The 21,974-nt window shown below is 44.9% G+C and overlaps 1 protein-coding gene across 5 annotated transcripts in view; it reads left to right on the top strand.

Annotated features, from left to right (window-relative positions):
* EYA3 (EYA transcriptional coactivator and phosphatase 3) overlaps positions 1–21,974 on the top strand; it is a 56,283-nt gene that overhangs the window by 23,123 nt on the left and 11,186 nt on the right. The window contains exons 3-10 of one of the 5 annotated variants that reach the window (XM_064634913.1): positions 963–1,006; positions 3,358–3,437; positions 5,960–6,026; positions 6,777–6,919; positions 12,107–12,244; positions 16,873–16,955; positions 18,345–18,525; positions 20,978–21,114. In XM_064634913.1, coding sequence (XP_064490983.1) covers positions 963–1,006; positions 3,358–3,437; positions 5,960–6,026; positions 6,777–6,919; positions 12,107–12,244; positions 16,873–16,955; positions 18,345–18,525; positions 20,978–21,114 — 873 coding nt within the window. Of the gene's footprint in view, positions 1–962; positions 1,007–3,357; positions 3,438–5,959; positions 6,027–6,776; positions 6,920–12,106; positions 12,245–16,872; positions 16,956–18,344; positions 18,526–20,974; positions 21,115–21,974 lie in introns of those variants that run through there. The other 4 variants (XM_064634912.1, XM_064634915.1, XM_064634914.1 and 1 more) reach the window with 4 other exon arrangements.

Genomic DNA, 21,974 nt, shown 5'->3' with positions numbered 1-21,974 from the left:
AGTTGGAATGGGATCTTGCAGGGCCCAGCTGGCAGTGAAGCACACCATGACAGCACTCCCTCCTTGGGCCTCAGACATCAACCTTACGTTCTGGTTACTAAATCACGCTGTTCCTGCATTAAATATGTGTTAAAAGATGTGGCACAAAACAGAGAACGTGCTTTCCAAGGCCTTGAAAGACTGTTTAAAACTGTTCCCTCTCACTTCACTTTGTAGCATAAGTTGTATTGATTGGTGATTGGTAGGCATTGGGTTTGCATCTCACTGAAGGGTCAAGATTTTGTAAATGTTATTGCAGAGCATAAAGACATTAGGGACAATTTCTTTTCCAAACCTGCTGAAATGGGGACAAGCCAAGGCTGGCCAGCTGAGGCAGGGACATGATAAACTGAAATCCAAAATTGCTGTTTGCACACTCACACTGACTACCACGTATACCAAGATCATCTGAAGAGAGGATGAAAACTTGTCCAGATATTTATTGATTTTTTAAATGGCTTTAACAATTGACTTAAAGGAAAACTCATATCATAGAATCATAGAGTGGTTTGGGTTGAAAGGGACCTTAAACATCATCTAGTTCTGATCTCCTGCCATAGAACAATTTAAAACACTACTCTCCGTATAACACCAAGGGCATGGTTTGACAGAGGGGGAAGGTCTCCCATCATGGGGGAACAAGGCACAATGGCCTCTCATCCCGAGAAGTTCCAGTCCCGGGTGTGCTGATGGAGGGCTGTGTGTGCAGCTTCAGCCCAGGGTGTGCTGATGGAGGGCTGGGTGTGCAGCTTCAGTTCAGATGTGCTGATGGAGGGCTGGGTGTGCAGCTTCAGTTCAGGTGTGCTGATGGAGGGCTGGGTGTGCAGCTTCAGTTCAGGTGTGCTGATGGAGGGCTGGGTGTGCAGCTTCCCTCAAGGGCAGCTCCCGGTGGTTGTGGCTCTAAACGTTTTTATTCTTTGCAGGTGAAAAAAGCCAAGATGCAGGAATCCAGAGAACAGAGCCTGAGGTATGGGATTTTGAATTTGATTTTAGTGTGGAAGAGTTCTTAATGTTCTTTTATCATTATAAAGCTTCCATTTTAGAAGCTTGCCTGTTGTTTTATTTTTCACAGAGCTTGGGGAAATAAAGTCACTTTTGTGTTTAATATAATTTTGAGATTAAGTTCCAAATAAAACAATAATTAACTGTCCCTTTGATATTAAGCTTTTATAATAGTGGCTATAAAGAGTCTTAATGGCATCATCAAGACTGATGATTTTCACAGAATGTGATGAGACTGACATGTACTGCACATAGCATGCATTTATTTTGGTGAGACTCACTGTATTTTAGTAATATCTTTGCTATGATTCCCAATAAAACTATGTGCATAACTGCTTTGAGAAATGAAACCCTCTTGAATTGGTAGCCTCTCCTGTTTAAAGCTGTTGTGTTCTTTTAGCCTCAGTAGATGCTTTTTGCAGGTTATTGTATTTAGGAATGAATTATTATTATTACTTATAATGAGAATAGCTATATTAGGATTTATTCTGTTCCTCTGAGTACAGTAAATACAGTGAAGAAAGATTTCTTTTTGGAGTCTCTACCATCCCAATAGGAGTGAGGAGGAAACACCACCATTTCTGCAGGAGTGGACGTGGTATATTCCAAAAGTTAGAAATTTGAGCTTGTCATACAAGCTTCCTTTCTGGCCAATCTGAGGTTGGAGGAATCACATCCTACAAGGGTTTTTTCCCCTGTGTTGGCTACAAAGGGCCCAAGGGCAGGTCTGAACACACTGGGGTGGATGCTGTCCCTTCTTCTGTGTGTCACTGCAATCATGGCTTCCCTGTAGGTGCCAGGAACTCGAGATTTGAGTGTAAACGTCCTTGTATAGTATTTAAAAATAGAAGAGGGGGGAAGGATAAAATTGCATTTCTAACTTGATTAAATATTCTGTTTAAATATTCTGGCTCTATTTTGATAAAACTATACATTATTGTAAGTTTGACCAACAGATTAGTTTAAAAGAATTTATTGGACCTGTTTCTCCCATGCCCCTGCGCTGGTAGGGGTGGAGGAGGGAGAGAAAATCAGGAGTTCAGTGAGCCCAGGAAGCAGGGAGTGGTGGGAGGAAGGTGTTTTAAGATTTGGGTTCATTTCTCATATGGCCCTGTGTTCCCTGTGCAGGTCATCTCAGACACCCTTAGGCTCTCCCTGAGAGTTTAATTTGCTCATCCAACACAAAACCTGTGCAGTTATTTTTGTTGAGTAGACTCAGGTCATGGAGGGAGGCAGAAAGCACTGTACTTGATGCACACCTGAGCTATAAGCAAAGTTCCCTCTTAGCAGCAATAAGCAGTTACCTTGTCTCCTTAATCTTGAGAACTGCGGTCTGAGAATGTCAGAACAACACACAGATACCTCAAAACCTCATGAAAAGCTGTGTTGCAGAACTACCAATAATAAAACTAAAGCCAGGAAGTCAATCATCAAGGAGAAAGCAGTTTCATTCAGAAATTACCTGTACTTCCTACTTTATACATGAACAAAGCAACATTGACATGGAACTGAAACATTGCAGGACAAATCCAAAATAATCCGGTAACCTGCGAATATGTAAGTACAGAAGTGACCCCCAGTTCAAGGATGCTTCAACACTGGTCTTCAGGGACAAACACAGTGAGGCAATGCCCGTGGGCACAGGAGCCTGTGACAGCAGGGCCACACATACCACTCATGGCAGCAGTTCCTTGGCTGCTGCCAGCTGGGGGACTGGAGAAGCCAAGGGGTGTATGATACCAGCCATCAGTGCTCTGGGAGCTCCATCCTCCCCTGGGCTGCTCCTTCCCCGTGCGCTGCAGGTGGAGCTCTGCTCTGGCAGCTGGAGCACCTCTTCCCCTCCTTTCCCATGGATCTTAGGCTCTGCAGGGCTATTTCTCTCATATATCCTCACACCTCTCTTCAGCTGCAGTTGGCAGGTTTTTTCCCCTTCTGGAATACACACCTTATCCCACAGGTGCTCCCACTGTTGCTGGTGGGCTCCCTCTGCAGCAGGTGTGTCCTGGAGCCAGCTGGCTTTGTCTCCGTCGGACACTAGGGAAGCTTCTGGCAGTTTCTCACAGAAACCACCCCTGCAGTTCCCCCCACTACCAAAACCTGGCCATGCAAACCCTGTATAGTTTAATGTCTAATTCCAGCTGCAGATCTCTCTCTTGGGATCTCCGTGTGAAATGTCAAAGAGCACAGGGCTAGATTCCATGAAGAGTCAGTTTGGCGTGGTCCAAAAGGGTGTTATGAATCTGGGGGTTGAGATGCCCAAGGATGTTAGTTTAACAGTTCATAATGCTAATGCTGAGCCTTTGTTTGTCCTGGCAGTCATGTGAGCAACACAGAGATCAGCGATCAGAAACCTGAATCTTCAAGCCTTGGTTCAAACCTTCCCATGTCCAGTGAGAGTGAGTATCTCCGGAGTTCTGCTCCCACTGTCTTTCCTCTTTTCTTCCACTGGTCCCTTGCTTCATCAAGCACAAGCTTTGTGTTCTCCTTGTAATCCTTAGCCTGCCCTCGCTATCAGTTGTAAAGTGTATGTTTGCTGTAGTGTTTACAAAGTGTTAATGCCTGATGGTAAGCGAATAGCTGTTTCTAACAGATATTTTTGTGTCACTGTCCCCCAGCTTGCTGCTGGGTACTGCTGTGTCTTATCTGCCTTAGGCATGATTTTTCTTGAGGGTTGAGTTGATCAATTATAATGCCTATTGTAAAAGATGTTTTATAAATCATTATCTCTACACAGCTGCTTGGGTCTTTTGTAGCAATAGACTATGAACTGTATTGAATGTCTGCAGAAAGCCGTTAGGAAATAAACAGCGAGGAAACGGGCAGGAAATACAAAGACTGCATAGTAAGTGAGAAGTGGAATGTATCCTTTCTTCTGGAAAAAGAGGGCTGGAGGTTATTAGGAAAGTCAGATTCCTGTGTGGAAGGCCTTTGACTACAGATACTTATTTCTAAATGTAAATCAGCTCATCCTGACTGGAAGTACGGAATGTATAACTTTCCATTGTAATTGATTTCATCTCTGCTATTTTAATCCATGTGCTGCCATGTTGCAGGAGTTACCAGAAGTTTTAGCCTACAAAATATGTTGCCTAACTGGATAAACCATTTACAAATCCCAGAAATTGCATGCAATATAATTTTTGCTTTTTTACACCATTACCTAGTTCTTTATATGCTCTTTTAAAAATAATAATTCTAGAAATATCATTACTACATTACTATTCAGATGCATATTGACATTCTGTAAAAAAGCCCCATAAAGCTAGACATTTTTGCAGGAGAGATGTGGGAACATCTGACAAGTGTTAAATGAAAGCCTTTAGGTCCGAAAGTTCCCAGTTTGTGTTTCCTGTTCTATCCTTGTGCTGTGTGGGTTTCGCACCATGAGTAAAGGCAAACACTGAGGAGCAGAGGAAGGTGATTCATGGACCATTCAGAAGGTTCAGAGCGTGTGACTGATGGTTTGTACTTCTCAGATGCTGGTCGTCAGATTACACCAAGAGAGGGTTGTTGAGGTGGCAGAAGGCACATCAAGGTTGGGGTTAAAGTTAGGGTTGCCTGTGCCGACTGTCTTGCTCAGTGGGTGTAACTGATGACATTTTAAACTACGTGGTGCTACAAAAACAGTAACGTAGGACTGTTCAGATATGGAAAGCCTAACTTGTTGTAGCACATCATTGGCATCTGGATCAAGTCCCAAGGCAGAGTATGCTGTTATCCATGACCATATGCCTTTTTGAAGGCTGTTAATCAAGTCACTCCAGAGGAAGAGGGAAGGTGTGGTCTCTTGTAGCCTGGATCCCCTCCTGGGCAGGACTGGAGCCCTGGGTGCTTTGTCTGCTTCCAGAGAGGAATCAGCTGGTTCCACAGCAGTGCAGCTGTGTTTACTAAGGGTTTGGGTATGGTGCTTGTAGATCAAAAATGATAAACCCATGTACTATGCAGATACATAGTCAAAAAAAGTTGGAGCTCACAGCAGCATCATGCACTATGATGCTGGCGTGTGCCAGAGGGGCTGCATGGAGCCAAATTCTGTGCTGGGGTCCTGCCCATCCTTGCTTTCCTAGTCTGATGGATAGCTGAGTATTTAATCGGGTCAGTTCATGTGAATCCAGGGGGGTTTTAATGGCTCTTGGGTTAAGCCATAGCAGCTCAAGCCTCTTTCTCCACCCCGACCCGGAAATGTGTAACTGAGAGCTGTCCCACACAGGGTGTACCAGAGCCACAGGCTGTGCTGAGTGAGAACATTTGAAACATTTCCTCCTTGGATTTGCAGACTGAGCCACTCTGTCTTTCCAGTTTCACTGGATTTATTCAAGCAGAAAAATGGAAACATCTGGTTAAGTGGAACTGCCAGATTTCTTTAGAGGAATCCCTGGGCCTTGTGCACTGCAGCTGTGCTTCACTGGATGTATGGAACTAAGTTTGTGGAGCTTGAGCCACTCCTTTTTACAGGAAAGACAGATTGCTGGAACCATGCTGGGGTAGAGTATGTAGGGGAAGAAGAGACCTTGGCAAAACAAGCATTTGATCTCTGCTCTGGGACACAGAAATGTTATGCTTGGTGCAGATGAAGCCCCTTTGGCAAATATGCAGGGTTTTGGGCAGGACTGAAATCAGAGTTTTATCATGACAACGGCAAAACTTGATGGTCCCAACTGATAAAGAGAAAGAGCACTGTTACACAGGGAGGAATAGTGTGAATGACTGATCTACCTGCTGTGAGCTGGCAAGAAGTACATTTTTTGTCCGGTTTAACAGTGTGTTTGGAGAATTTGCTTTGAAACAGATATTCAGAGCACTAAACCCTTTGTAAATCCTGTGTCTTGGTTAAAATGTACCGTGAGTACTGACATTTGTCTTTATTTGTTGAGTTTTGAAAGCACCTCTGTAATTATACAAACTATTTTTTTTTCAGTTATGACATGCACTGATTATATCCCAAGGTCATCAAATGATTATACCTCACAAATATATTCTGCAAAGTAAGTCAAGCAATTGTTACTGAATTCTGTAACTCTTACTTCTTTCTGAAGTAATCTTTATGCATTTCTCTAATGCTGTAAATCCCACTTTCATTCTGCTGGCAGCAGATACTAATTGCTGTGGACACTGAAGCTGGCAGAAGTCACTATTTGGCTTTAGTGACTGTTGTTTTATGATCACAAGGATAAATGAGCTCCTTCACAATAGTCTTGGTGATTAATGCCCATGATATTTGACAAATAAACAAATTGAACATAAATAAATGTAAGGGAAATATAAGATTTTCTCATCATTCACCGTGTTAAGGGATTTTCTTAGTTCGTCCCATTGGAGCAGGATAGGCCTTAACCCCCCCTGCTTGCTTTTGTGTAGTCTCTGTATGTGTCCAACTAGTTCTTACACATACTACTATATTGCAGAAGCTCTAGGTAAGACATGGTAAGTGGGACTAACTGCTTATGCCTGTTGGAATGGGGAGTTTGTCCTTCCCGACTCACCCTGCCCTGCCAGTCCTGGAATGAGCATCCCAGAGGAGAGAGTTTCTCTGGTGTCACTGCAGGAAGCTGGCAGCATCTGTTAACTCAAGAGCCTGCCTTGGGAAGCACAAGGAGCTTATGGTACAGAGCACATGTCAGTCTGACTGGTTTATTCTTTCTGAAGCCATTTTTTAATGTGTCTTCTGGTTTGGAGGCTGAAAGATGCATGAGGTAAATAGTTCTTTCTGACCTTTGTTCTCTCTTTTCACTAAGGCCATATGCACATATCCTTTCTGTACCAGTATCGGAGACAATGAGCCCTTACCCTGGTCAGCCTCAGTACCAAGCACTACAGCAGTCCCAGCCCTACACTATCTACCCCCAGACCACGCAGACCTATGGACTACCTCCTTTTGGTAAGAAGTGACTTTAAAGGCTTCTTGGTGCCTGCAATTACTGTGTTATGTCTCATTAAAGAGCCAATGTTAGGCTTGACCAAGGATGTTGGAGAGAAGAGTTTGTAGGAGAGCACAAATGTAACTTAAATTGTGGGTGGGCACTGATCTCTTGAGAGGACTTCATCTTATAAAATATGATTTCTTACAAAATTGTTTTCCTGGTTGTTAATTTGGATGTCTCCCCATGAAGTTTGCCAGATGGTTCTTAGTTTGGGATCATAATTTTCTCCAACTGTGGTATAGCTGTGTTTGTGCAGTTTCCTTGTCACTGAAATGACCACACCCCATACTATAGCATTTCTGCTGAAGGTGTTTTTCCTTTCCTTTTTTTGCTGGCTAAGATTAAGGTATTTTTGTTATTTCACCTTTCACCAAATGAGATTTCATGCTAAAATGTCTCCAAGTTTACTAGGCAAATAATTTACTTAGGTTGTTCTAATAACTGAGCCCTCTGATAGCCATTCCAGTCTTTGCAAATGCTTGAAGGATCAGAGTTCTGTTGTCACTAAAGCTCCAAGATGGGGTTTGAACTATCCACCCTGTGCATAGAGGGGGAAACACCTCTGGAGTGTTGAATTATTCTAGAAAATGATGTCTGACTTTCTCGGTGGTGTATAAAGGGAGCTGAGGATGAGTAGCACAGACAGAAAAATATAACTTCTGGGTGGGTTAGCTGCTGAAAGGAGCTGCCTGGCCTTTCCTTATACTCTGTACATTTGAATCACAGAATATCCTGAGCTGGAAGGGACCCACAAGGATCATCCAGTCCATCCCCTGGCCCTGCACAGACATCCCAACAATCCCACCCTGGCCCTCAGAGCGTTGTCCAAACCCTCCTGGAGCTCTGGCAGCCTTGGGGCTGTGCCCACTGCCCTGGGGAGCCTGGGAAGTGCCCAACCAGCCTCTGGGGGAAGAATCTTTCCCTGAGATCCAACCTGAGCCTGCCCTGACACAGCTCCAGCCATTCCCTGGGTGCTGTCCCTGCTCCCCCAGAGCAGAGATCGGAGCTGCCCCTGGGGAGGAGCTGCAGCCCCCGCTGAGCTCTGCCCTCAGCCTGCTCTGCTCCTAAGGCTTGCCTTCCACACCCTACCCCATCCTCATGACTCTCCTTTGGACACTCTCCAATAGCTTTAGTTCCTTCTTATACTAAGGTGCCCAAAGCTGCCCCAGTGTTGAGGTGAAGCCGCCCCAGGGCAGAGCACAGCGGGACAATCCCCTCCCTGATGCCCCCAGGACAGGGTTGGCCCTCCTGGCTGCCAGGGCACTGCTGATTCAGGGCCGATTTGTCATCGACCAGGACTCCCAGGTCCCTTTCCTCAGGCTGCTGTCCAGCTTCTCATTCCCTAGTCTGTATGAACAGCCGGAGTATTAAAGTGTCAGGCACTGGGGAAAAAAATCCACATGACAATTCCCCCCCACGTATCAAATTTTATAACTGATTATTAAAAATGAACATTTTAACTTCTCTTTTTATTTGCAGTGTTGCCCTGCTTGGTTTCTTATGTAAATATTATATAATGTTGCCAGCTCTCAAAAAATGGAAGGTAGTAAAGGCTGTTTTGTCCCTCAGCACCCAGCTCTGATGAGAGCTTCCTGTGGAGGGAACTGGGGGAGCACTCTGGCTGCCCATGGAAGTGGTGGAGTCACCACTCCTGGAAGTGTTCAAAAAATGTGTGGATATGACACTCAAGGATGTGGTTTAGTGGTGAACATGGTGGTGGTGTTGGGTTAATGGCTGGACTTCATGATCTTAAAGGTCTTTTCCAACTTTAACAGTTCTGTGATTCTAAGTGTCTGTCTCAGGGGCTTGTGGTCATGCTATACAACCAAATGAACTGAGCCTCTTGGAGATTTATCTGTAGTGCTAAAATCTTAGTATCTTGATGTATTTTGATGAATTTTTCTTTAGTTGAAGAATTAGATGTCTTTGAATAATACCAGCTACATTTCTGGCTTTTATTAGCTGCTGACAGCTTTTCTATAGATTACAAAACAATTGATTTGTCATGATATCTTTGAAAGATGTTGTAGAAAAGATAATAAATCCAGACTCAGTTTTGTTAAACATAAGATAAATTACTAATACTGTAATTAGTGATGGTTGCTGGAACATACTCCTCTTCCCTGGGTGCCTGCACTTTGGTTTCAGTACCTTGTTGTGCTGTTTTTTGCTGTATCTGAACAATGGCTGGTGGTTTCCTTTGCTTCATTTATTTGGTGTTTCTTGATAGTTTCTTGTGGATGGTGCACTGAAGCTGTTTGTTGTGTTCTCGTGTGCTTTACTGTGTCAAGTGTTGAGTTTTTTAAAGGCAAATATTTGTAAATATGTGGAGTGTTCCAGTGAAGTTGTTAAAAAAAGGTGTTTTAGACTTCTAAAATTGGAGAGAGGGAGTGAGGGTGTAAGGGGGTTTTTTGTGTGTTGTGTGTGTGACGTTTGTTGGTGGCAGTAGTGGCGGCTATATTTGGGAAGACTGTTTTCTTAAATTCAAAGGTTCTGGAATACAGGGATACTCATCTGCTTCAGTGTTATACTCTGTAACACTAGAAATTCTTCTGAAGACCTGGCAAGAGATTTGCGTTTTCTGTTGACTTCAAAGGAACTTTCATCTGTAAAACATCTGAAATGTGATCAGTTACTGAAATGTCTTGGTGTGGATTTTAAGGCCTGTTTGTTAAACACCTGAATTTTTAGTGTGAAGTTAAGTGTTAGGAAGATGTTAAAAGTCATTATTTCCAGTAATGGAAATCATACTGGAGTGGTACATGCTGAGTCATCCTGAGAAGATGGACCTTGCATGGTGTGTCAGAGAGGTGGAGGGCAGAGGACTGACCGTGCATGCTGCAGAGGGAATTCTGCAAATTGTTTCCGCTCACAATATCTCCAGTGAGCAGGTGAGAGCCAACAACTTGGTCAGATGTTTTAGCAGCACCAGAAGGCCTGTTTCAGAGGTTGGTGTGTACTGTGTGTTTGTTTCTGTGCCAAAAAGAAGGCACAGTGGATTATCTGACTGGAACAAAACAGTGTGAAATTCAAGCAATCTGACAAACACAAACATAGTCTTGAAGTCCCTCCAAGTCAGGACGCTGCATTCAGTGCTCTTGCCAGTTTGTCACCTCTCTTGAAGCTTTAGTGCATTGTTCTGCATGGGGTGCACTTGTGGCCTGGAGAGATTTTACTAAAGAAGTATTAAAATAAGGGTAGTGACATCCAGGCTGCATAAATGTATCTGTAAGTTGGTCTTAGAAACATCACGGATGTGATGGTTTACATTAACTCAAAAAAAACCTACAGGTGATGGGGTGTGCTGTGTGGGGCCTTCCCACGTGTGTAGGTGTGTCCTGTGACATCTGTGACGTGTGGTGCTACCGTTGGACATGGAGGAGTCTTGTTCCCCTCTCCCGGCTTCTTCTCCGTCATCCTTGAGGCAGTGCTGGCTTACAAGTGCTGTCCTGCAGAATGAGAGGGGAAGGACATGTGCCCCCAGGCCAGGAGTGTGCCTTGCTGTATGGAAAGTAGGACATGTCTGTGGCAGAGAGACAGTCACGGAATGCAGGGGCTGAAAGATTCTGTAACATGTGAGCCGGGTCAGCTCCTGCACTGGCATCCAGCCAGCAGCATCCTTGTGTGAGCGTTATCCTCCAGCATTCACAGTGGGTTTGTGTTTCACCGTCAGGTTATTTGGCACTTCTATGTGTCCTGTGACCATCACATCGTGTTGCTGTCTGCTCCTTGTCCCTCTTTCTTGTGCTGGAAGGAGCTGCTGGTTACTGTCCCCTATAAAAACTGCTCACCCACTTGGAGATGGTGGCACTCCCTTTCCAGACTAAACAAACACAGCTATTCCCACTCTCCTTAGAGGATCTGTTTCCCATATGTTTTGTCCTGGAGTTTCTGCAATGTATCTACAATCTTTCTTAAATCAGCCTTTCCCTTTTGTTTGCTAATTACTGTGGTTTTGGAGGTTTGAAATGGTAACAAAGATGCAACTGAAGTGTCAAACCGCAGGACTGGCTGTAGAGAGGGGAGTGACGTAGGTGTGTGTTGAGATCAGGTATGTAAATAAATCAAAGGGCCATTGCAGAATTTATTTATGACAAAGTGGCAGCAAAGAGCTGCTGCTCTTGTCCAGCTCGGTAGAGCAGACCTAGAGCTCATAGTCAATGGCTTGTCCTGCTAGAGCGGGTGGAGGGCTGCAGGTAGCTTCTGCTGCCCTGGTACTGGTTTTGGGGGGTTTAAAAGGGAGGCTGGTCTTCCTGATGGCCCTGAACTCTGTCTAGCTCCAAATATCCTTTGTCCCTCTGCTTTGCACACTCCTGCTTGTTTTTAAGCAGAACCTCTCAACCTATTTCTGCTTTCTGACTAGGACAAGGGAGAACTGTCTTTGGCTGTAGATCTGGAAACACTCAAAGGAAAGCCTGAAGACCTTGAAAAGCAAGGCCTGAGTTGAGCTGCCTCAGTCAGACACTGTTGGTACCTGTCAGTGCAGTGGCCTTGACCCTAATGTGGCACCTGAGCTGAACCACACTGCTGTGTGTGCCCTGTACACAGAACTACAGTCACTTGGCTCTCTCTGTGCTGTCCCCAGGGTTGTTACACAAGCTTTTCAGAACAACTGGAAAACTAGAAGAAACATTTAGGAGGGTTTTTTAGCCTTTTTTTTTTTCTTTTGAGCTCTATATTTGTTTTTGTCAGTCTTTGAAAATTACTGACTTGTGGCTTGTTTTAAAATACTCAACCCAAAGCCCAGTGAATTAGTGGAAGTGCTGACCTCGACCTTCATAGGTCCCAACTTCAGCCTGGCTGTGTAACAGCTGATGGCACTTGCAGTGCTGTGCAACTCAGCCTCTGCAGAGGGATTGGCAGGTCCTTCATTCCCACAGGGCAGTGAATTTTAGTGACACAAACAGATTTTTAGTTGAAAGCTCTACGAATTGGTCTTATTGGTGCTTTTAATTTTCTCTTTTTCAGCCAGTTTTGTCAGCAGCTCTAATCTGTGCACAGCCTCACAGCCAGTGCTTACTATTGCCGAAATTAAACATTCTCCGTCTGTCATTTGTTACTTGCTTTGTGATGAACTACTCTGAGGTAGCAGCATGCTTTTTGGTCCCAGCGTATTTTTAACTGGTCCAATTTATCTGATTCAGGTGCACTGTGGCCAGGTATGAAACCTGAAAGTGGTTTAATTCAGACTCCATCTACAAGTCAGCACAGTGTTCTTACCTGCACTACAGGGTTAACCACAAGCCAGCCCAGCCCAGCACATTATTCTTATTCCATTGAAGGTAACTTGGCATGGTTTTTATCTGCATCTCTCTCCACCTAACTGAGTCCAGATAGCAAACTAGAGAGGCTTGCACGCTTGTCCTTGGTTTGTGCATGCTTCTTCATGCTTTGCCTCTTCTCTCTTTGTGCCTGTGTGTGTTTGGGTTTGTATTTGTCTCCTACCCGTGTGTGCACCAGGCTGGCTCGTTGGTGCCATGCTGCTGGGCTGAACAGGGTGAAGAGCAAGTGGGAAGGGGAGAGGAGACTAAATGTTGTGTTCTTGCATGCTTTACTGGGAATGCTCTTGCATTTCTCTTTGTTTGTGGTCTTTAACTTGATGTCAGGAAATACTTGGATTTTTAAACATTTGGTTTTAATTCCTTCTGAAAGTAGGTGGCTCTTGCACATCACACACATACCCCAGGTTGGTAGATCTGCTAGGAAGTGAATTTCTCGTTATAGAACTAGCCTACAAATATTCCAGCTGATGGAAGTTGCACATCTAAGAAGGCAGGTGCTGAATTTCACCACCTTCCACAGCAGTTTTTAGGAGTGAATGTGCCAGATAGCCAAATAATGGAATATTGTTGCTTATGGCAAATATGAATAAATTTATACTTTAATTTTTAGGCTGGATATTTGCCATTTATGTTTTGGTGATGAATTGTGAAAATTTGTGTATGTCTCTGAAAATTTTAAAAAGCATTTCAGGAATTCTTAATTTGTTTCTTGTGAAATATTGTCATAGAATAATTCAGAGACTTCAGGAGAACTTTAGTTCAGCTCCTGCTCAAAGAGTAGTTGATACTGAATTCAGAGCTGGGTTGCTCAGCTTTATCTAGTTGGGTCTCCAAAACTTCCGAGGATGGAGATTTTGCCAATTCCAGCATCTGACTGTCATTGTGGTGGAACTTTTTTCTTTTGTCAAGTCAGAGCATCCCCTCTTTCACATTGTGACCATTTCCCTCCTTCTCCAACTGTGCACCTGCAAGAAGAGCCTTGCTCTGTGAACTCTGTGCAGGTATGAGCAGGCTGTGCCAGGTCCCCAAAGCCATCTCCTCTCCCAGCTGGACAGTGCCTCTCTGCTGAACTGCCCCTCACAGGGCACATGCTCCATTTCCCTGACTGCTTTGGTGTCTTTTTGCTAGACCCACTGAATTTTATCAACATATTTCTTGTGCTTGAGGCCACGAACTGAATGGCATCTCCAGATGTGGTCTGATGAGTGTCAAGAAAGGGGGAATAATTCTTAAAATTAACACTAAGGGGGGTTTAGCATGTCTTTCACTGACAAGAAGGCCATGTGCTGTGTCATGGTACTTGCTCAGCTTGCATTATTGTGACAGTCAATGGCCCAGTGTAACATTTATCCTTAATTTACTTTTCACATTCATACCATGAAGAAAACAATACTGGAAATACTCCCCTCCTTCCAGTGTGACCCTCCTCCCCATATTCTCACCGACAGAATGAATTATCGTGTTTTATAGCCCCTGCTTTAGCTGCCAAGGATCAGGAATGGTTCTGCACAACATGACCCATGGCAGATTTCCCAGTGATGTCCCATGGGGAGCAGATGGATCCCTGGGGATCGGTGAGGGGACAGACACGTCAGGCCTTGCTCTGCAGAAGAATTATAAAATCACAGAATAATTTGGGTTGGAAGGGACCTTAAAGATTATCCAGTTCCACCCCCTGCCATGGGCAGGGAATCTTCCACTATCCCAGGTTGCTCCAAGCCCCATCCAACCTGGCCTTGGACACTTCCAGGGATGGGGCAGCCACAGCTTCTCTGGGCAACCTGTGCCAGGGCCTCACCACAGCCACAGGAAGGAATTCCTTCCCAATATCCCATCTATCCCTGCCCTCTGGCAGTGGGAAACCATTCCCCCTTGTCCTGTCACTCCAGGCCCTTGTACAAAGTCTCCAGCTCTCTTGAAGCACTGGAAAGGCCTGAAAGTCTCCCCAGAGCCTTCTCTTCTGCAAACCGAACAACTCCAGCTTTCTTAGGCTTCCACTGAGATGGAATCCTTCTCTGTAGGAGAAGAATTTTAATCCGTGCTGCTGGGACAATGTGTGATGTGAGGAGTTCCCCTGTAGGCTCCTCTCTGAAGTGTGCAAAAGTCACCCCAACTGTGTAAATGCTGTCACTTTTTGGTAGAACTTGTTGCACACTCGCAGGAAACTTTTCCTCTTTTGGATTCTCATCAAATTAACAAGCAGTCAACCAAGGGATGAGGTCAGTACAGGGGGTGGTGCAAGGGAGGTGGTGGAGAGGAGAAGCTGCAAGGATGAACAGAGTTGCTTTATTAGTATTCCCTGGAATATCTGTCTTTTCTCTCCACTCAAATCATCAGGGTGATACACAGTTGTCCAATGCTACTGACCTACGGGAGGGGAATTTTGGTGCATGGATCTGGTTTGGGCTCTCTTAAAATGACTGAAGCAAAACAGGTTGGGATGAATAAGGCAGGGGAGGTATGGATGTAATGTCTGAGGATGAGGTCTGGAAATGGGGGAGAAAGAGAGAAGAGTCACGGCATCTTCAAGGCAAGATGCCTTGAAGATGATCTTTGAAACCTGAGACCTTGAAGTGGTCCCTTTTGGCAAATCTGTACCAAATATTTTTGCACGGTTCCGGCCCATTCACACATAAAAGGAACTGGCCCACAGTGCAGAAAGAATTGGTTCATCTGTGTGGTGGGAGCTGTTTGGAAAGATGTGATATGTAGTATTGTATAGACACAGGGTAATTAAAAAGAATACTGGAGGGAGACCAGAGTTAAAATAATAAAGTTCATATGAGAGAATGCCAAACCTTGGAATCTTTTTTCTATGATTTCTTAACTTCCGTAATCAAGTCTCAGTGGAGAAGCAGTCTCTGCAGAGCACTACAGAGGAAAATCACTTTCTGTTTGCTCTCCAGAACAGTCTTGAGAGCAGTAGTGGAACAATCTATCTTCCAGAGGGTTCCTCTGCCCTGGCTGCATAGCAGGTTTGTTTGGTTAGCAAAGGTCTTTTCTGGAGAGCTGGACTTTGTAGGGGCCTAGGAGGAGACCTTCTCTTGAGGTCATGACAGGCTTAATAGTTTCCATAGGTGTAGCTGGAAGGAGTTTTGTTTGGGAACTACCCCCTGTTCTCGAGCAGTTGCTTACGAGGAGTGTCTGTGACGGGTCCCTTGGCTCTCACAGCTGGGCTTCTTGTAGCTGTGTAGTTACTGTAGGTCCTTGATTGTCTTCATTGCTGTTCCATGCAGCCTTTTTGCCTTTTTCTAAATGTTTCCCCCAAAAATTCTCTCCCTTGTATTTTGAACAATGCTGCTCCTATCTATGAGGGGATTTCCAGGGGCTAATTACTTGTTTCTGCTTCCACAGAGATGCCACCCTTCACATTTCTCACCTCCTGTAAATACTGCATGTTTCTGCACCTCTTTTAAGATATGTTTCTTTTGTTTTCTCATCTTTTTTGAGGCATATTTTGGATCCATTACATTTTCCAGGAGCCACCAGCTGGTATCTGTGCTTGCCATAACACAGCATGCACTGGTTAAGAATTCATGGTGGGTCTCTTTTCCTGGTGCAGCAGGACCGACGCCTTCGGAAGCTCAAGTTCTTGGGGTGAATTCTGCATGGTGGTATTTGCAGAAAGTGAGGGCTTTTTTACAGTGTGATGGTAAAGTAGGGGATACCGTGGACTTCTGCAAGTTTTTACATTAGCATCTAAAAGTGATTTTTGGTTTTATTTGTGTGCAGAGGAAGGTGGCTTAGAAAAGAAAATAATTCTTGGTGGCACCTGGTTTTATACATCCTGGTTTTGTTTGTGCTGATTTCATTATTTGTTGTTATCCTTGAGGGTCCCAAAACCCTGTGTGGCGGAATGTTTAATGGAGTGACCCTGTGGCTGCAAACCCCCAAAATCTGCTAAATAACTTGTTTCCAAATGCTGCTCTAGCAGCCTCTTTTGTATTTTGTGTGAACTGAATGCAGTGACATGAAGGCTATTAAACATTTTCAAGTTCGTACTAACAACTACATGTCTGTAAGAATTTGTCCTATGAGCTGTTGACAGATTATTTCAGAAAGTCACATCCAAAAAGCCATTCTAGTCTCACAGGGATGTGGGGAGAGATGTTCACTTTCTCCAGTAGGAAACACTCTTTTTCTACTATTTGAAATACTCCTACTGTTTCCTTAAATTTTTTGATCTAATTAGACTAAATATGCCAAATTCAATGCTGAGAGAATTTTTTTATCAGAACTGATTAAACACGGTCACATCCTTTTTATCAATTTATTCTGATTCATTTTTAACTGCTACTGATTGAGCATCAGAATATGATTGTTGTCTTATCAAAATGTAGTAAAAATGTGAAACCTTTTTAATACTACACCAGTTGCTTAGCAGCCATGGAGGGAAAAGGCTTCTGAACCATTTGAAAGGACTTTTTGAAGAGTAAAACAGCTTCTCTGTAAGCCCAGTTGAAATGTAACTGGTGTCAAAATAGACCCCATCCCTTTTTTGGCTATTAGCAGCAGAGTGCTGCTAGAAGCACAAGTGCTTGCACATTTGCCTAGTAAGTATTTATTTCACAACTTCTCATCTCGTGCTTTTCTAGAAGCATTTAATGCAGTAATTCTTAATTTTACAGCATCGACTACAAATGCCAGTCCAGTCTCTACATCCTCAACTGTTGTCAATATTTCCACGTCAGCAGTAGCCAGCATCTCACAGGTAAATCTTCCTTGGTAAATTTATGTGCAGGATCTCTTTCACCTTTGTTTAACACATTACTCAAAATTAACATGGGAACACCAAATATTTGCATCGCTTCAAATGGAGCACAGTGGTACTGATGCTTCTCCCTTTGACCTTTGCAACAAACTCTCTTCATCCTTTCAAAGCTCTTGCCTCATCTGCAGATTGTGAGGTGAGTCTTCAACTGAGATTTCTGTGAGAGAGACAGTGTTGGAAGAAACAATAGAACTATTTTGAGGCCTTAACCTACAGGGAGGATTAGGGGTGGATGGTTTTTGGATGCCTTTGTTCTCCCTCAGCAAGAATAGGAAATTAGGTTGTACACAAACCCCCAACCCAGTAAAGTAGGAGGTACATTCTGGTGGTGCTAGAGTAGAATAAAGTCAAACAGCCCTGCAAGCTAGCACAGAGCACTTTCCCGTGCCTGTCACCTCTGTGGGTGATAATACAGCCCTGTCAGTGGTTAACTGCCATTCTGAGTGCTTGGATATACAAAGAAGCCCTTCAGTGTCCAACTTTGCAGAAAGAGAATACAGGAAGTGTGGAAAATGCAGTGGATGCACAAAAACACTTCTGTGCTTATGCTGTTGCTTTTTAAAGTTCTTTCATTAGCATAAACTTGCTTGGAACTGTAAGAGGAAAAAAAAGTTTTTGTTCAGTATTTCAAACCAAGATATCTGGTTCACAAACCCAGGTTGTTCTTTGAGGCAATCAGGAGAGCACAATGTGCCGGAACAGTGTGACATGACATTTGGGGTCACTGCTTTTTTTATTATCCGTATCAGAAATTAAAATCCTCAAGCACAGCTCCATGTGCTCAGTGATCTCCTAAATGAATAAATACTTTCATAAATGGACACCTTTTATCACAGCATGCAGAATAATTACTTGATGAAGTCAGGACATGAGTAATGGCTGTTTATCCTGTAGCTCTCGTGGCTGGGGTTGTGCCCTCAGCCAGGGCCTAAGTCTCTTTCTGTCACTGTCAGTACATCTGATATCAGGAAGTAGAATGCAAGACAAAACCACACATTCCAGAGCACAGAGTGCACTGGTACCTTGGCATCCACTTAACTCCCCTACTACTGTCAGATCATTCATTATGAATTCATTTTTGCAGACACTGGAGGCAGAGGAGTGGCTCTGGGATCACTGGCCTCCTCTGCAAAACATGCTTGTATGGGGGTCATTGGGCAGTCAGAACTCCCAGTCCTTTTTGGGAAATGTCTTACATATGCAGAAAGAAACAGGATAAAGTCAGACTGTGGATTTTCCTTTGACAGGATGTTCTAGCACAAAAGCCATCCTGATTAGAGTGTTTTCTGAAAGAGGTATCCTACCACCACTAACGCTTTCCTCCAACAGGAATATCCTACATACACGATCCTTGGCCAGAGTCAGTACCAGACGTGTTACCCGAGCTCAGGCTTCGGAGTGGTGCCACCAGCAGACAGCAGCACGGACAGCCTGGCGTTGGCCACCACCACGTACCCAGCTGAGAAGGCGACGGCGGCGCCTGCACGGGCGGCGCAGAGACCCCCCTCGGGTGAGGCTGCAACAGGGGCTGCAAAGCACCTGTGCCAACAGTGCAGGGGGCAGGCGTGGGCAAAACTCCTCTTCGAGAGGTACTTGCGCCATCTTTTCATGCTGGCCCGGACAGGACACACCTGGTGTGCAGAGTTATGGTGGGCCAGCCAAACTCATGTATCAGATTCTGAGATACCCACCATGTGCTCTGCATTTCCCAGGGAGAGGAGTGCTAGGGGTGACTTGAAGAGTTGCCAGCAGCAGCTCCCTGGGGACTGAGCCTTCACTTGGGCTACGGGGCAGTTCAGTCTCAGTAGCTCCTGCTGCATCTTTCCCTCCCACAGCCACGTGTTCGGATGACCTGACACAGCAGCCAGGCCCAGTTGTGGGAGTCCTCCAGGACTGCTCCTGCATTTTCAGGAGCTGTGGTTCAGCCATCCCCTCTCACTGTGCTGGTCTCTGACATGCCCAGCAGCACACCCCTTCCTTTCCTCTGCCTCATCATTGCAAACCCTGGTTGAACTGAGAGCTGTTCTGCTGTGCTTTGCTGTGAGCACATCTGCATCTGCACAGCAGTCAGTCATGGGCGCTTGTCCGGTAGAGAAGATTTTAGCTGATTTTAAGGAAGTAGGAAGTGTGTTGAGAAGGTGTGATTGCTTGTTCTAGAGAAGTCACACCTTTGACCATTCTCACCAATGCTGGGTTTTGTCCCAGCCTCAGGGGTGTTGGCTAAAATTTCTTCTTGAAGAATAGTTTCCTAAGTTAACCAAGGATGAAAGCAAAGACTTAATGCTTCTTCCAGTGTCTTGTGCAAGGAGTTATGAGATTGTTCCAGTGCTGTTGAGCAGTTTTAAATTGAAATCTGCCTGTTGCAGATTGGAAGGCTGGGGAAAAAAATCTGGATTCCATTCATTTTTGTTGGTGCCCTGACTCTGACCGGGCTGGAGGTAACTTTGTTCCCAGCAGCTGTGCTGGTGCTGTGTTTTGGATTCCTGGCTAAAGCAGTGCTGATAACACAGAGTATTTTGGCTCCTGCTGAACAGTGCTTTTACATGGTCAGGGCTTTCTCCCCTCCACACTCCCCAACAAGCAGGCTTGGGGTGCATGAGAACCTGGAAGGGGTCACAGCTGGGACAGCTGACCTGAGCTGACTAAAGAGATTTTCCATACTATATAGTGTCATGTTCAGCAATAAAAACTGAAGAAGAGGAAGAGGAGGGTGTGTGTGGTTTGGCTGTAGGTGGCTCTTGCTTGGAGAGGGGGTGGTGTCAGCCTGCTGCGGGAGGTGCTAAGCGATTGCCTTTGCAGCACTTTGCCTCCTCCATCTTCCCCGAGTCCACCAGGAGCACCTGAGCTCTGCCAAGTCCTCCAGTTCAGTCATGCACCCTGCAAGCAGGAATGGGTGGCTGCCAGTGAGACAAGCATACAAATCTATAGTCTGGAACTCAGTGAAGTTCCAAACCTCTCTCACGTTTACCTGATGGGATGCTATCGACAGGAGCGACAAACACCATGCTGTGATCTTGTACATCAAGAAGTGTGGGGTTCCAAGCACTTGCCCTCTTTAAGGAAACAGTTGCCCTCTAGTTGAGGTGAACAACAGCAGATTTACCCATGAGAATTAGTTCTCATTTGCTGCTGGAAGCCAAACCTTAGGAACTGACCTCTCATTTCAAGGCAGTGGGCAAGGAACGGCCCAGTTGTTGATGTTTTCAGTGCCTTGTTCTTAGCTCAGGAATTCTCCAAGTTCACCATTTTGCATTAATTTTCCTAGGAACTGCAATGTCTTGTCTTCAAGCCCCAGACTGAATTCAAGCTCTTCCAAGCCCCCTTGCCCTCTGCCATCCTGCTACAGGTCTGGTCCTGTTTTGGACCTAGTTAGGCAGGTGTCTGGGATGTTAACTCTTCTGCCTGAGCTGGTAATAAAGGATTCATAGACTGTCATGGTCCTAATACCCTGCACGTCAAAGCAGCAGTTTTTCTGGAGGTGGTGTATTCTTTCCCTGGGAAGGATGTTCTTACCAGTAGCAGAACAGCCTCTGTATTCCCGTCAGCCATGGCCGTGCTGCTTGGCCAAGGCTGTGTCTCCAGGACTAACATCATCCCTGTTACTCTTTTATGTTTAATTGTCTATTAAATGAAACAGTTGAAATAAAGCAGTTCCAGGGTAGTGAACTGATGGCAGGGTTCCAGGCCTTAGGATGGAGGGTGCTCTGCTCTGACTTTGCTCTGCAGGCAGTAGCTTTTGCAGTCGCTCAGTCCTGGGGGACTGCACTGAGGAGACAGAGCTGTTTTGAAACAATGGGACCAAGAAATCATGTTTTATGTTCTAGTAAGGTTCAACTGCTACTACATCCATATAGCAAGGTAACCTCTTACCTTTTGCAAAGGGAGTTTGTGGCCAGTGCTATATTGGTGTTTGTTTTGAGACATGAGGGGGTGAGAGCTGTGTGATTTCTTTCTTCTAGGAGATGCATCCACAAGTCCTTCATTATCAAGAGCAACAGCAAGTAAAGAGTTAGATGAGCAGGCAAGAAAAAACATCCCTGGGAAGAACAGAGGGAAGAGGAAAGCAGATACCTCCTCTTCACAGGACAGTGAACTGGAGGTAAATAGTAATCTTGTTTTCTTCAGGTCGCATTGCAGAATAGTGTGGTGGTAAAAGTTTTCCTCTCTTTTTTTTCATTCTGTCTCTGTGGAAATGAATGGGGATTATAGAATGATTTGGGTTGGAAGGGCCTTTAAGGGTCATCTAGTCCAACCCCCCTGCCATGAGCAGGGACATCTTCAGCTATCCCAGGTTGCTCCAAGCCCCATCCAACCTGGCCCTGAACACTTCCAGGGATGGGGCAGCCACAGCTTCTGTGGGCAACCTTGTGCCAGGGCCTCACCACTTTGATTGTAAAAAATGTCTTCCTTACATCTAGTCTAAATTTACTTTCTTTGCATTTAAAACCATTTCCCCTTGTTCTATCACTACTAAGGCCCTACTAAAAGGTCTGTCCCCCGGGTTCAAACTGCAAGAGAGTAGGTTTAGATTAGATATTAAGAAAAAATTCCTTATTGTGAGGGTGGGGAGGCCCTGGCACAGGTTGCTCAGAGAAGCTGTGGCTGCCCCATCCCTGGAAGTGTCCAAGGCTAGGCTGGATGGGGCTTGGAGCAACCTGGGATACCTGTCCCTGCCCATGGCAGGGGGTTCAGAGTGAGATGATCTTCAAGGTCCCCTTCCAACCCAAACCATTCTATGATGATATGATCTTTCTTATAAACCTCCTATAAGTGTTGAAAGGCCACAATAGGGTCTCCCCCCAGAGCCTTCTCGAGGCTGAACTGTCTCAGTCTTTCCTCACAGGAAAGATGTTCTGTCCCTCTGATCATTTTTGTTGTCTCCTCTGGACCCACATCAACAGGTCCATGTCTTTCCTGTACTGAGAGATAATTTGGGAAGTTCCCATGACCCATGTTTTC

The sequence above is a fragment of the Pseudopipra pipra genome, chromosome 24 (assembly GCF_036250125.1).
Source record: "Pseudopipra pipra isolate bDixPip1 chromosome 24, bDixPip1.hap1, whole genome shotgun sequence".
NCBI lineage: Eukaryota > Metazoa > Chordata > Aves > Passeriformes > Pipridae > Pseudopipra > Pseudopipra pipra.
Note: the sequence above shows the minus strand (reverse complement) of the source record. Positions and strands in the feature narration are given on the sequence as shown.